At 39.4% G+C, this 15,590-nt stretch overlaps 2 protein-coding genes across 3 annotated transcripts; both read left to right on the forward strand.

The window, feature by feature from the left end:
- The first annotated feature begins 874 nt into the window (after window positions 1-874).
- samd9l (sterile alpha motif domain containing 9 like) lies at window positions 875-7,136 on the forward strand. The gene is made up of 4 exons (XM_026325306.1): window positions 875-1,031; window positions 1,141-1,237; window positions 1,581-1,644; window positions 2,297-7,136. Exons 3-4 carry the CDS (start codon window positions 1,641-1,643, stop codon window positions 6,925-6,927), a joined length of 4,635 nt encoding a protein of 1,544 aa, XP_026181091.1. The 5' UTR covers window positions 875-1,031; window positions 1,141-1,237; window positions 1,581-1,640; the 3' UTR covers window positions 6,928-7,136.
- A 577-nt stretch (window positions 7,137-7,713) lies between these two features.
- gaa (alpha glucosidase) lies at window positions 7,714-15,026 on the forward strand. 2 transcript variants are annotated; one of them, XM_026325937.1, is made up of 19 exons: window positions 7,720-8,518; window positions 9,050-9,207; window positions 9,527-9,692; window positions 9,884-9,980; window positions 10,086-10,205; window positions 10,387-10,505; window positions 10,662-10,793; window positions 11,010-11,120; window positions 11,230-11,343; window positions 11,541-11,625; window positions 11,830-11,947; window positions 12,344-12,477; window positions 12,605-12,756; window positions 12,903-13,051; window positions 13,185-13,326; window positions 13,488-13,586; window positions 13,983-14,147; window positions 14,282-14,434; window positions 14,534-15,026. In XM_026325937.1, exons 1-19 carry the CDS (start codon window positions 7,994-7,996, stop codon window positions 14,597-14,599), a joined length of 2,805 nt encoding a protein of 934 aa, XP_026181722.1. In that variant the 5' UTR covers window positions 7,720-7,993; the 3' UTR covers window positions 14,600-15,026. The 2 variants fall into 2 exon arrangements, with proteins under 2 accessions (XP_026181723.1, XP_026181722.1); XM_026325938.1 differs by lacking the exons at window positions 13,185-13,326; window positions 14,282-14,434; window positions 14,534-15,026 and having other exon boundaries at window positions 7,714-8,518; window positions 13,983-14,115.
- Window positions 15,027-15,590: the final 564 nt, after the last annotated feature.

The following is a 15,590-nucleotide window of genomic DNA, read 5'->3' on the forward strand; positions in this document are numbered from 1 at the left end:
GAATAATTAATTCAATGGTTAAATGGTGAATAAGTTGGGAATATAAAATACATGCTTTTACTTTGAACTAATATTGTCTACCTTGGATACTCAAGGCAATCCAAGTTCTGTACCAGATAACTTTCTGGTTTATGGTGTGGCTGACAAGGTTACATAAAGTGAACACAAAAAGCACTGCACAGGTCACATATGTGATCCCTGCCCTCTAAAGGTATTTTCTCATTTGGATTGCACTAACTCTCTGTCTTCCAGATTAAATCACTGGCAAATGGCATTATGTACATTTCTACACTTTAGGTGATTTGTTACAGTTACAAATAACTTGTTTGATAGTTGAGCATGCAAGAGTGAAAACATATTTTTTAGTGTGATAGATAAGCCATCGTTACGCAGACTGGATTTTCAGTGTTCATAAACACATAGTAAATACAAACAGCCACTACGAAACTTTAAAAAAATTCACTTTTTGATGATCATTTTTATCATTCATAATTTTGCAGGTCTGACTATTCTTAGTGGAAACACGATTAAATTTCTCCATTCGTCTATGCTTTGTTTTTGCTCTGCTGCTGATGGCCATGAAAGCATATTTTTCCATGTTCCTTTGCATGACAACTAAACAGCTATGTTCACATTTGAATTCCTTTGTCTGCTGCTTTTTTTGTCTTGGGCACGTCTAGGGTTGGACTAGTCCATTCACCTATAATGTGCGGGGGTGGGTGATAAATTTGGTCTGTATTTTGTGCATTTTGACTTTTTGCAGAGTAGGTCATATATGTCTTTGAAGAATAAATAATTTAAGTATGTACCATATCAAAGATCATAGTACATTTCTGACTATTTGTTCATTCTTGGTTGGTGGGAACAGGAAACTGCAGGTCTAATGGTACGTACGTTACATTTTCTCGAAAACGAAACCCAGACGCAGTGAGCGTGGGTCAGTCCTGCAGGCAGCACCAACGCCATTATAGCCTTCGCATGGAGCCCAGTGTGAAAAATTCTGACTAGGACGGACCAAGTATTTATCCAAGGTAAGCAAAAATGTCGCGTTTTTTGTTTTGCTTTTTGCTGCTGTCAATTTGAGTTTCGCCGAGTATCTGTATGGAGTCAAAATGAGGTACATTATCTTATGTCCTGCAGATCAAATGTTTCAAAACCAAGTACCCAGTTATTTCCTGCTGCTGATAATGAAGTACAGTCTGGGAGTTGCTTCATCCAGTCAGTAAACTCACCACAGGTCAGTATATGAAACACTACAGTCTTCACCTGTAAAATGAGCCACTCGGTTCTTTAAGGCAAATGTAAGGGATGTTTGTGTCTGTTATGTAAAAATATAAATACCAGTTTTTAGAGATTGATTTAGAGTTATTACAGATATTATTATACCTGAAATACTGGTATCCATGGGAGCCAGCAGCATTGTTTGGTCTATACTGTTGTTTAATTAGTGATGAGCAGTATAAACCTTAACAGTGTTTTATATGGAGTTTGGCCACAACATTTAGAGTTTAGAGAAAAATCATTAGTTTGTATGAAAAATGATATTGGACTATGTAATTAAATCATATTTTCTTTTGCAGATGGAAGGTGATAGTAAGTAAACATAAAGTTGATGATGTGATGAAAGGAGAAAGAAAATCATGGGTGAGTAAAATGAAAAGTCTGTTTTTATACCTTTGAAGATGTAGTTGGAGCTATGTGCTGTGTAATGTATCTTTGCTTTTAGTGTTAGTACCTACATTTTTCTTGTGTGCTAAGAGTTTTGCAATTCAATTCAATTCAATTTTATGTGTATAGCGCCAAATCACAATACAATCATCTCAAGGCACTTCACAAAAAACAAAAAAACCCAACAAATCCCTTATGAGCAAGCACAAGGCAACAATGGAGAGGAAAAACTCCCTTTAACGAAAGAAAAAACCTCCCGCAAAACCGGGCTCAGTCTGGGCGGCCATCTGCCTCGACCGGTTGGGGTGAGTGGATACAGGAGAGAGAAAAGAACAGCTTCAATAAACAGGGAAAAGCCAAAAAGGGAAAGAGCACAAAGTTAGTGACATTGCAGACTGTTTTAGCAAAACATACAACTCCAAATGCAATTGTCTTGGGCAGAGTGCCACAGGCAGCAAAGGCAAGCTACACATTGATTTTACTCCTCCAATGCAAAGTTTAAGTAAATGACACTACCAGGTATCACAAAATTTGTAAACTGTAAATATGCCTTAATTGTGGAGAACGACAGTGCTCTTATGATTCTACAATTTATAATATTTTATAATCTTTTTTTCTCACTATACAGCTGATGAACCTGAGCTGTTACCTAAGAACTGGACTGAATCACAAGTAAGCGCCTGGCTAAAATCTATTGGCGTGAAAGAGCAGTACATAAAAAAGCTCTATGAGGAAGAAGTAGATGGACAAATCCTTCTTGCACTGGATGAGGACTTTTTGAAGACTAAGATTTCCATGAAATCAGGGCCTGCTCATTTGATTATTCAAAAAAGAGATGAGCTCCTCAACAACCAGCAAAAACCTCAGGAGAAGAAAAAGCCCACCAAAGGCCAAAAAAGTGAAGTGGAGCTGAAAAACACAAAGCAGAAATCAGATCAGCGTCCTCCGATAACAAGTGGAGATTCCCCTGCACAGATTTCTCTGAGAGATCAAGATGTCCTAGAGGAGAGACAGACTGGTCAGGGACATTGCATGTTGACTTCAAAGGAAGATTGCAAACCACGACCATTTGACCAAGAAGCGATTGATTTCCTATATGTAAAGCACAGAGTCCTGCAACCAGAATCAGGTGCTTTTAATCTGATATCTCCATGCCATGAATTTAAGTCTTTTGTCATAGCAGCTGACTTGGATCGCACAAGACTCCAAGCTAAATTTGCCAAAGAGGTTCTAAAATTTGCAGCTGGCTGTATGAATATCAGATCAAATGGCACTATACACTTTGGTGTAATGGACAGCAAGGAAGATGTAGGATACGTACATGGTGAGATAATTGGTATCCCTGTAAAAGAGAAGGACATTTATGTAGATGCTTTGGATTACCTTGAAAGAAGTGTCTCTTCTGATAAGGAGCATATGCGCCAGTGTGTGCGGCCACCAAGATTTATAGAGGTTATGGATCGAGAAAGTACAGAAAAGAGGTATGTGGTAGAGGTTGACATTGTGCCTTCAGTGAGTATTGTTAAGACCAAGGTGTATGTAGTTCGTCTTCCAAACTTCAAAGAGTCAACTAACAAAATAGAGTTTGAGAAAGAAACGATTCTGCGGAGGGTGGGTTCAAAAACTGAGCCAGTGAGTGACCTAAGTGATTTTTATCAGCGAGTCAAAGATCGGGATGCTCAAAGAGAAGAAGCTGAGAAAAACCAGTTCCTTGGTGTTCCGCAGGTCTGCCAGGATCTGGGTAGGAAACTCAAAATGCTAATGACTAGTGGAAAGAAATTCATTGAGAAGGAGAAGTGGTTCATTCTCATCACAAACAGATTCACACATGATGACCTTTACAGCATCGACTGGCTGCTTAACATGAGCTTGTTCTGTGTCTTTGACTTTGACCCAGACTCAAAGATTTCAGGTCTTTGCAGTAGATACCTTCAGCATCGTGCAGCAAATATGCACTCCCTTCAGAGCTATAGGATATCAAGCGACACAAGCATCAAGGAATTCACAAGTAACTTGCACCTGTTTGAGCAAACTAGCTGGATCTTCTGTAATGGGTGTTCCGACTTCAAAGGAAGTGAAACTCCTTGCGATGAAATGACGTGGATCCAGACAAAAATGACTTTGTTGAGGGAATCAGTGTCTTTGATCTGTAAACAAATCTTGCCAAAAGGGGCATTCCAGGTAATTTTCCTTCTCACATCACCAGTTGAGAAACCAATTTTGCACACCTTTTATGAGTTTTTCACAGACATGGAAGGCCATGAAGACATTATCTGCATTTGTGAATCACAGAAGAACTTCCAGAAGTGGCAGAGCTTTGCAGAGGGATCATGTAGGACAGAAATTGTAAACAATTTCAGTGTTGTTGGGATGAAAATGAGTCATGTAAATGCAACTCTGCAGCAATTACAACCCATAAAAGTATGTTCCAAAAAACACTTGCCAGTTGTTGTGAAAGGGACATGTCTTCTTGAAACACATAAAGAGGAATGCATGTGTTCTCTAGAAATTCTGACAGTTGATCATTGTGATGAAACAAGTGAAGATTTCATCAAAGAGGAGAAAACAAATATTGACCATCAATTCTACCGTGGCGGGAGAGTGACCTGGTTGAATTTCTGGCTTGCTGAGCATGTTGCTGAGAATGTTGGAGATATAATTGAAAGAGATGCTTATCATGATGTTTCCAAACTACTTAATGACGCTTTGAAAAGGAATGCTGAGCAAACCCCAGTGAACTGTATAAACATCTACCATCACCCAGGAAGTGGTGGAAGCACTGTGGCAAGACAAGTGCTGTGGAACAACAGGAAAGATCTAAGGTGTGCCGTTGTGAAGCCTTCATACTCTGCTACTATTGTTGCACAACATGCAGTTGAACTGAGAGAATATGAAGAAAAAGATCCACAGAACTGTGTTCCTGTGCTGCTCCTCATCGAAGACTCAGAGAAAGAATATCTTGATGATCTCAAGAATGAACTAGAGGTTGCCATAAACGTAAAAAAAATCCAATATGAAACACTGTGTTTCATTTTGTTGAGCTGCAGGCGATCCTATGATCCAGAGAGGAGATGCAAAGAGTCAGCATTGCAGAATGTGGCAGTGACTCACAAACTGTCACCTGAAGAGAAGAGGAAGTTTGCTAGAAAACGTAAAGTGCTTGAGGAACAGTATGAGCCTCAGTTTATCCTGACGTTTGTCTTAATGAGCGAAGAATTCACTGAGGAATATGTTCAACAGTTCGTGGAACACTTGCTTCAAGACATCGACCATCAGTCTGTTGTCACTCGCCTCATCTGCTATGTAGCACTGTTGAACACTTACATACAAAACTCTTTCATCTCTCAGTCCCATTGTGAGGCTTTGCTTGCCTTAAAAATACGCTTGGAAAAGTTTCGCCATCATGAGTTTGAAAGGTCACTCAGCGATCAGGCTAAACTAGTCTTCCTGCACCTTCGAGATGACAAAACACACATTGAATCCATCGAAATCATTCACCCACTGGTTGCAAAAGAAATTCTCCAACAACTTCTAGGACCTAAGACCCAAAGCAGTTTGGCAATGGATCTCCTCCGCGAGAACGTACTTTTTGAGCACAGATATGGAAGAGAGGAATATCTGTCATTTTTGAGAGCACTTTTCATAAGGCGGTCCAGAATAAGCAAAGGAGATGAATATGATAGTTTTTTCTCTCCTCTGATTGAACATGTGTGTGAAGATGAGAAAAGTCCAGATAAAGCCATTGAATTACTCAAAGAAGCGTTCAGTCGTTTTCATGATGATCCATTCTTTGCACAACAACTTGCTCGTCTTCATTATACATACGAAAAGTTTGAGGAGGCAGAACACTGGGCAGAGACAGCAGCCAGGCAGAAGCCCAAAAACTCATACATACTTGACACAAAAGGGCAAGTGTACAGGAAATGGTTTCAAGCAAAATGCAAAGCTATTGAAAATGTACCAAAGACAGCCCAAAATACAGCTGATGCTGTGGAGACTGCACTGAGAGCTCTGAAGTGTTTTCAAGAATCTGAGAAAGCAGCTGATGAAGAAATGGAAAATGTAAACAGTTCAGGGTATTTTGCTGAAGTTGAAGTTGGATGCAGCCTGCTCAAACTGATCTCTTCATTGCAAGTGTTTGCAAACAAAACCAATGGTCATGCAGAATGTATGAAATACCTGGTGACAGATTACATACCTGTTGACATTGAAGAAGCCTGGGAACCATTTCATGGTCGTTTGAAGAAACTTCACAAGACAATGCAAGATGCCTTGGAATGGATTTCAGAAGACCTTGGTTTCTTTCAGACAGACATCAGTGCAGATGAAGACGAGACCCATGAAAGTCCTGAGGAGAAGATAAGTCATCCGCTGAAATGGCTGGCAAAAAAGTCTTCTGAGTATGGGAAGTACTTCAGTGAACCCGATCAAACTAAATGTCTTCAGAATAGCCAGTCAATCCCAGCCAATCTAACACCTTTCCAAAAACGCATGCTCATCTGTGAACTTGGCGGTGGAAACATGATATCTGTGCTCTCTAAGCTAACTGACCAAAAGGATGCGGTACATCTTCTAGAGTGCATCCTTTCTCTCTACCCTGACACTCCAATAAAAGCCAGGTTTGTTCAGAGGGATATTGTCAATTACATAACAGCCCACATTACTCTGAACTGCCTGTCACCACAAAATCAAAAAGTGGCTCCTCTGAAAGATCTACAGGCACTCTGTCATCAATTCCCAAGTGATAAAAGGAAATGCTTACCAAATGCTCTGTTCTTGCTTACCTTGCTATTTTGGCCAGAGGAGTATGACACGGACCACGAGAAGGAAACCAAATATGAAATTGTGCAGTCAGCTGTTGAACACTTGGATAAAAGCTACTGGACCAAGATAAAGGAGATTCCTCAGCGGAAGAGAAGGCTTTACACCCATTTTTTCCTGGGCAGTGGGAATGGACTGGATAAAATTGTTCACAAGAAAAAGTTTGAAAGCGTCACAAAGTTGTTCTCAGTCTCTGAGAAACGCATGAAATGGTTTAGGGGTGAGGCATGGAAGAAGCCAGAGATTGCCAAGATGCTGAAAAGTGTCTCTGGATGGACTGAAAATGGAGTAGTTTACCTTGAAGGTCCTCAGAAAAAGAAATTCAGCATACTGCCACTTCATGTACCTTCAGTGCCTCATAGTAATGAAAACATCACATTCTACCTGGGATTTACGTTCAGAGGACCTGTTGCCTGCAACATCATAGTGAAGAAATAGTGAACAGTATTTGAACAATGATCCTGTGATGTAGTATTATGGGAATTGTATTTTCTAAGTCTTAAGACTAACTTTAAAGATTTTGGTACCATGTTGGAAATAAGTGTTTTACTTTGATATGTCTACACTCTACAAATATATTACATCAAAGAACAGCATTATATTCAATTAAGGAAAAATATGTCTATGCATTGTAAAGAAACATATATTTTAGAGAAAGAGAGAGATATGGGATATATATATATATATATATATATATATATATATATATATATATATATTTTTTTTTTTTTTTTTTTTTTTTTTTTTTTTTTACAAAAAACCTATTTCTCCTTGAGATGAAACTGAAAATGCAGCCAGCTGACCTACTGTGTGCTTACACTTTTTATTTTGTTTTTAAAGATCAGAGGAGAAAATTGTTTTTAATAGTCACAAGAAGAAAGATTTAACTTTGTGATCATCAGTGTACTTGAGTATGTACAACATAACCACATACAAATATAATAAATCTGCTTATATTTTTTTGGTTTGATGTCATTCTTCAAACAAAAGAATTGAGGCTGGAATAAAAAGAGCATATATTATAAAATGGAGACTAGTTGTGTAAGATTGTGTAAATTGTTTGATTTCTAATTTGAAACTTTTAAAAGATTAAAAGATCCTGGACGACCAGGCAGGTTTGCTAGGTTAGTCAACACAAGATTAAATAACTATTTTTAATCTTTAGCCTATTTTAAAATTATTTTTGTAGGTATTATTTTGTAGGTTGATACATAGAGACACAGTATAACGTTTTGCTTAGTTTGCCTTTGTTGCTCATCTCTGTCGATGAGGAAGTGGACTAAAATGAGATATTGTGAAGGGACTTTTGTCCTAACGCGCTTGCCCTAGTTTAGCATTAGCCTGGATGTTGCTAACGTTAACATCTGTAGGCGCGTTGTCGACAAATGCTGCTTGTTCCTCTGCCTTTTAACAAAACGTGCTTTCTGTCAGTGCTCTTACGTTTGTAGGTAACAGCTAATTGGCGTTTAGTGTTGATTGCAGCTGGCAGGGGATCTGATGAGGCATGGGTCTGTTGTCTAACTTTCCTATTGCTGTTGTTTTCGTATTTGCTTTGTCAGTAGGTTTGTACATCAAGCACTTGTCAAACTATGAAACCACACTGGTTAAGTCAGTCCACGCTAAGATAAATGAGGTCATGCCACCCAACAAGCTTGCTAATGGTAATAATCCAGCAAAACAACAGAGCAGTTCAGTGAAGAGGAGGAGGATTCACCCAGAAGATACTTCAACAGATAATAAATGCACCATGGCCCCAGAGAGCAGGTTTGACTGTGCCAGAGACAGGGTCCTCAGCCAGACAGAGTGTGAGGAGCGGGGATGCTGCTATGTCCCTCTGCCTAACTACACAGGACCCCCTTGGTGCTTCTACTCCAAATTGTACCCTGGGTACAAAATGGGTCCCCTCACTCCCACCAGCAGAGGTCAGTCTGCCACTCTGAGTCGTACCCAGCCCTCCTACCTCCCCAGAGACATCTCCACTCTCAGTCTAGAAGTCATTGAGGAGACTTCAGGCAGCTTGCACCTTACTGTGAGTAACCCAGTGGAGGGCACAAATGTTGGTTTGTTTCCATTTTCGGTGTAGAAAACAGTTTGAATATAAAATGTGCTGTAAAGGTTAACTACTGTACTTCATCTCCTGCCCAGTGCATTTGGCAGATATTCAGGAAAAAACTGATGTGTGATTTGACTCATTCATTTTCCATTAGGGTGATCAACACATCCTGACATATTCTGGTGTGTAGATGATCGAAAGGCAAGCTGGACTATTTATTTAGTCATTTCTAAATGAAGTCTCCAGTATTATGTAGTAAATGTCCGTGATTTATGAATATTGTTGTTACCAGTCGAGGTTTAAAGATCAAAGAGTGAAACTTGCTTTGAATTGGTTTTATTCTTTTTGTGGTATTGTTTGAAAAAGCATGTACAGCACTCTGTATCTGGCTTAAATATAATATAATAGAGACTCGATTCATGTCTGAGATCAAGAGATTAGACCCTCGGCTGTTCTTCAAACACTGATCACTGGCTAAAAAACTGAACTGATGTGTTTTTTCTAAAGTTGAAGGACCCATCATCTCCGCGGTATGAAGTCAAGCTCCCAGCTGGTGTTCCTAGTCTTCAGAGCAAAGCTGATACCTACAAGGCTCTCTACACCACTGAATTCCAGTCTGACCCATTTGGCTTTATTGTTCGTCGAAAATCCAACAGAAGGGTAATGTAAGTCATTATATAGAGGGAAAAAAGTCTTATGTGTCTGATTGTCGATGACCTGGACTCTTAGGCCACCTGTGTTTATTCCTTTTGGTTTAATCTAATGTTCTACTTCATTTGCCTTAATACAATGTATACAATGTTTTACTTATTTTTTTATTTATCCTTTTAGTCATTGTCTTTTTGAAACATTTGTAACATTTGTTTCTTGTAGAAGGATCATATCATTATAACTAGAACCCTGCACTCTTATTAATGCGATGCAGTCTCCTTGATGATAATCATGTAATGTGTGTTTGTTTGTTGTGTCTTGTGGCCTGTTCAGTATGAATACCACAGTGGCTCCTCTGCTGTTTGCTGACCAGTACCTTCAGCTGTCCACCATACTAGCCTCTTCCCTTGTTTCTGGCCTTGGGGAGCACTATACCTCCCTCTGCCTGGATCTTAACTGGACCTCGCTTACTTTGTGGAACAGAGACATGGCACCTCATGTGAGTCTGTTGTAGTGGTTCTCAACCTGAGGGTTGGGACCTCTTAAGTGGTGACAAGCAAAATCTAAATATATATATATATATAATATATGGGAATACTAGTAATTACTTGTCTCTGCAGTGCAATACTCATTAGGCTTTTGCCATTTCCTGTCTGTTTCCTTATCTCGTTATGTTTTTTTTCTCTGCAGGCTGATGCTAATCTCTATGGCTCTCATCCATTCTACATAGTACAGGAGGGTGATGGCCTGGCCCATGGAGTTTTTCTTCTTAATAGCAATGCAATTGGTGCTTTTCCATAAGATGCACAGCATCCCACAGCTATATTTTTCTAGGTTCCTAGGTTATGACGATACTTATTACTGTGAAATTTCTTCCCTAACATCTTTGTAGAAGTGATGCTGCAGCCAACTCCTGCTCTTACTTGGGTGTCCACTGGTGGAATCCTGGACCTGTTCATTTTCCTGGGTCCTGAACCTCAAAGTGTTATACAACAATACCTCCAGGTCATTGGTACGACTTTTTATTGTTGACATCCAGTAGCAACAGCAATACGCGTATGTATCTAAAATAAAAGGGTTATTGGTCATTTGGTCAGTGGAAATTCTGTAAAATATGTTGGTGTATATATATATTTGAAGATGTCAACTTGAAAATGAGTAGATTTATGAATGAAATTCTATGTTATCACCAGGCTATCCTTTGATGCCTCCATATTGGTCACTGGGCTTTCATCTGTGTCGCTGGGGTTACACGACCACTAATGCAACGCGAAACGTTGCACAACGCATGCAAGATGCCAACTTTCCTATGGTAAACAAACTTTTGCACAACATTTTCTATGATTCTGTAAATGTCAAGACTTATATAACATTTGACATTTGTAAATATGTGACAGTCACATATAATCACATTTTTTGATGCAATAGGACTCTGTTGCTGATTTTATTTTACTTATTTCACAATCAGGATGTGCAGTGGAATGATTTGGATTATGCAAGTAAGCGCAGGATTTTTACCTTTGACCCCTGGCGATTCGGGGACCTCCCAGACATGGTGGATGAGTTCCATAACAGGGGAATGAAGTACATCCTTATCCTGGTGTGACATCATTAAGTTTAAAAGACCTCCAACATTGATATCACTGATTTAACAATCAGTGAATGTATGTATATTCAAAAAAGTAGACCCACATTATACAAACTACATAAACCGATTAATTAAAAAGAAATAATCATTAACAGTGTATCTCCAGAAGGTGGCAGCAACACATTCTTAACTTGTGATTGAGTCCTTGCATTGTGGTTTCTGCCTCAGGACCCAGGAATCAGCAGCACGAGCCCCACAGGAACATACCCTCCTTTTGATGATGGAGTAAAAAGAGACGTCTTTATTAAAAATGCTACCGGGCAAATCTTGATAGGCAAGGTAAGAGCTATTTATGGTTTTCTGTTTCATTGTGAGTTTTAAACAGTTTAAATGTTTATCTTATAACCTGAGTATGGTTGACATGCACATTGCCATATTGTATATCAAGGTTTGGCCTGGCCCGACAGCCTTTCCTGACTTCACCAACCCTGAGACCAGACAATGGTGGGAGGACTGCATCAGAGATTTTCATTCTAAAGTGCCTGTGGATGGTTTGTGGATTGTATGTACACACACGGACACACAAAGCATGGGTTCTTTAGCCATTCATCTTGGACCTGTTAAGATTAAAACATAACACATATTCTATGTCTGAAATAAAAACAGCAGGTTTGTAGTTACAAAAATTATTTCATAGTTGTATCCAATCACCAACAGAATAACATACCCTTTGTTGTGTATCTTCCATGCTTTGCCCAGGATATGAATGAACCAGCCAGTTTTGTGCAGGGCTCACTCGAGGGCTGCCCTGACAGTGATCTTGAGAACCCACCCTACACACCCAGTAAGTGTAGTGAATCAGTATTGAAAGCAAATAAATGTGTACAAACGTTATCAGATTTAAAACTACTGCTGATAATATATTAAAATAGATATATGGATGCTGTAAGAGATGCTGCGAATCACATACATTCATCTGTTCATTGTTCAATACAAAAATTTGCATTAATTTGTTTTCTGTGTGTGTGTCTGACTTTTATATAAACAGGGGTAGTTGGAGGCCAGCTGAACTCAGGAACTCTTTGTATGTCAGCTCAGCAGAGGCTGTCCGCTCACTACAATCTGCACAATATGTATGGACTGACTGAAGCTTACGCCACCCACAGGTTGGATTATCCAGTGATCAAGTGCAGTGTGCAGGAGTACAATTAAACAATATGTTAATATGATCAGTTTAGCTTTACAGGGCAGCGTGAATACACTATTACAAAAAGCATGTCAAATCTATTTAGATCAGTTGATAGGAAAATCCTAATTGTATTTACTACCTAATCACATACATATTTAAAAGCATCTAAAAATGCATCAAATGAACATATGTGATACAGTGTAAGGAGTGGATTTACACAGTGGGGTAACTCATTGAAATTTTAATTGCTTTTGTGTGGTTGCCACATATGTTTATTAGCCCATTTCAGTTTTGAGTTGAGTATTTAAATTGAGTACTGGTTTTTGTTTTGATCTTTGTACTGTATACACTCTGGGGTGTTCGCCATCCTCAGTGCTCTTATGAAGGTACGAGGGAAAAGACCCTTTGTTCTGTCTCGCTCCTCTTACCCTGGCATCGGACGCTACTCTGGAGTGTGGACAGGAGATGTCAGGAGTGACTGGGAGCAGCTTCGATACACCATCCCTGGTGAGATGTAGTTTCTGAAAGATGTGTGTATGTATGTGGTAAAAAAGTTCAATCAGTCCACCAGAGAGTTTTTTTAAACCTTTTTTGAAGGGACCACAGACTGACCTTTTGCACCTGTTCCCCCCAGCGGTGCTGCAGTTCAGCCTGTTCGGTGTGCCTCTGGTGGGGGCAGACATCTGTGGCTTTGGGGGCAACACCACCGAGGAGTTGTGTGTACGATGGATGCAGCTTGGTGCCTTCTATCCATTTATGAGGAACCACAATGACAGACCGAATGCTGTGAGACTGTTTGTTTCTTTGTAAGGGGGTGCTCTGCAAGTTGTTTCACCATGTCTAGAGCAGTCCATCTGTTTCATGTTTTATGAATAGCAGTAACTTTATCTCTTGTTATTGTCTGTGTGTTTCTATGCGTCTGTGTCCCTCAGCCTCAGGAGCCCTATGTATTTGGAAAGGAGGCCCAGGCAGCCATGCGTAGTGTATTGAACCTTCGTTATTCCCTTCTCCCATTTCTCTACACACTCTTCCATCATGCACACACATCTGCTGAGACTGTGGCCAGACCTCTTTTTATGGAGTATGTCATCTGTTGTCTTCTTTTCTTTTTCCTTAATCATTTTTATTTCCCTGGATTAACAAAATAACAAAGGCAAATTTTCACTTTCTAAATAACATTTTGTTTTTGTTCACTGTATATCCATCGCTCTTAGGTTTCCCACTGACCCTAACTGTCAGACCATAGACCGACAGTTCCTGTGGGGTAGTTCACTTCTTATTAGCCCAGTTTTAGAGCAAGGGGCAGTAGAGCTGGCTGTCTACCTGCCCCCTGGCACTTGGTACAGCCTACACAGTGTGAGTCATCCAACCTTATTCACATTTCTGTCTCTTGCACTATGAGGCTTATATGAGGCTTAAGCCAAATGTTCAGTCAGTATTTTGTTTGTTAGCTGTCATCATGTTCAGTAGGAATGTGACCATCTTGGTTGTCATCTGCTGTGTTTTGCTTTCTGTAGGGTCAGGCTTTCCACAGTAAGGGTCAGTACCTGCTCCTGCCAGCTGCTCTTAACACCATCAATGTCCATGTGAGAGAGGGACACATTCTCCCCCTGCAGGTACATCAATGGTCTGGGGAAACCCAAACATGCAGCTTGTTTTGCAGTCATTTTGGTTTATTAGGAAACAAATTGTGGTAGATGAATTGTAACACAGTATTTGTGAATGAGACCCACAATACATAACTGAAAAACGTGAAAGTACTTAGAATTCCTACTACAGTACTACTGTACTACTACTACTAATGAGCAGAATCATGTTTGAGGCCAGTGTAAAATAAACAAGCAGTGCGCACCTATGAATAATCAAATGTTGGCAAATATTGTCAAATGTCTAGCTGTGTGGACCTATAACTATTGTGACATCCCATCATCTTATAAATAAATACTTTTGAGGGAAGAGTACATTATGTATAATTACATCATGTTTTATTTGATCTGCATTTTCTTGTGAAGGAGCCTGCTTTGACAACGACAGCCTCACGCAGAAACCCTTTCTTCCTGACAGTGGCCTTGTCAAGAGGTGGCTGGGCCTGGGGCAGCTTGTTCTGGGATGATGGAGACAGTGTTGACACCTACGAAACAAGAAACTATTGTTATATTACCTTCACTGCAGCACAGGTAGGGAAGACATGAGTAATGTGTAAAGTGAAAAGCTGATTAAGCAGTGATTTACTACTTTAATATTGTCAGTCAGAAGTGATGGGTTAGGATGTTTAGACAAAAGAAAAATATTAATGGTCTCTGTGCTTCAGGCTCAGATCACAAGTGATCCTCTCAGGCTGAGTGGGTGCCTGGATGGTCTGGTGCTGGGAAGCCTGCGGGTGTTTGGGGTCTCCTCAATGCCTCACTATGTTTTAGCCAATGGGGTGAGAGTCAAGGATTACACATACAACAATGATACCCAGGTGAGTTATATGTCTTGTCTCCAACTGTCTCTCTCGTCTTTTTGCCCAAAGTTCAGTTATTTTGTCAGCCTGAAGTGGTTTGTTTGTTTCTTCAAACAGGTTTTGGCAGTGACCAGCCTGGCATTGCCCATGTCAGAGGTATTTACAGTCCAGTGGGCGCTCTGATGCACTGAACTTTGGGCCCATGGGATTCAGGGAGCCTTAGTATTCTGCACAGCTGTTTAAAAGACCAGCTGCATTTTTCTGCACCGACACCAGCTGATTTCTTTCCCAAAGCACTTTACATTTGCTCTACAGCAACACTCAGTCAAGACAGTTTAGTGTCTTATAAGTTCATGTGTGTGTGTATGTATATATATATATATATATATATATATATATATATATATAGTCCTTGGTATTTTTTCAAATTGTGTTGATATGTCATTGTCCAAAAGTGTGCTGCCAATTTACTTATTATTCACAATGACTCTCAATCTCTGCAATATGTTGCAGGTATTGTTACATTTTGTCTTTATTTTACTATAAAATGACTCTTTACATCAATTTATATCATTTCTTTTTATCAGCATAGTTTAACAAACTATTATGAACAAACGCTGCCAAAATTTGATCATGCAGCTTTTTTGGGTGAATATGCAAACTACAGGATTTGGTGTCTAGTGTATATAATATAATATAATATAAATATATAATTCAATGTAATTATAGGATGATTTTTTTAATCCTATTAAATTAAAAAACATTGTCTTTGATTTATAGGCATTATGCAGTATTTTAATACGGGGTGAATATTTTTATTACCTAAACTAAAACGGGTAATACTTTGAAGCATTTGTGTAACGGGATGCTCTGACTCCAGCTCTGGTCCTGATGTTGCACCAACTACATTCCAGCTTTTACCAGTGACCTTAAAAACGTCACTAATGACGACAAAGGTCAGATTTTATGGTAGGCTGGGTCGGATCATGAGTTCAGTTACTAAAAAATATATTTGTTTGTATTTTTAAGTGTAGTAATTCTTTTATTTTCAACATGGCATCTAAAAATCCACATTTTCATAGTAGAAAATGCCTTTGACATTCCGGAAGCAGGGAAATTTGGGGGATTGATTTGGGGCTGCTTTGTCAAGTTAGAAAAGCAAATTATTATAGGA

The sequence above is a fragment of the Mastacembelus armatus genome, chromosome 8, assembly GCF_900324485.2.
Source record: "Mastacembelus armatus chromosome 8, fMasArm1.2, whole genome shotgun sequence".
Taxonomy (NCBI): domain Eukaryota; kingdom Metazoa; phylum Chordata; class Actinopteri; order Synbranchiformes; family Mastacembelidae; genus Mastacembelus; species Mastacembelus armatus.

Coding starts and splice junctions, on each gene's coding strand:
- gaa (XM_026325937.1), top strand. CDS start 7,994: ATGGGTCTGTTGTCTAACTTTCCTATTGCTGTTGTTTTCGTATTTGCT. Junction 9,693..9,883: donor ACAGAGACATGGCACCTCAT/GTGAGTCTGTTG, acceptor TTTTCTCTGCAG/GCTGATGCTAATCTCTATGG. Junction 12,757..12,902: donor ACAATGACAGACCGAATGCT/GTGAGACTGTTT, acceptor TGTGTCCCTCAG/CCTCAGGAGCCCTATGTATT.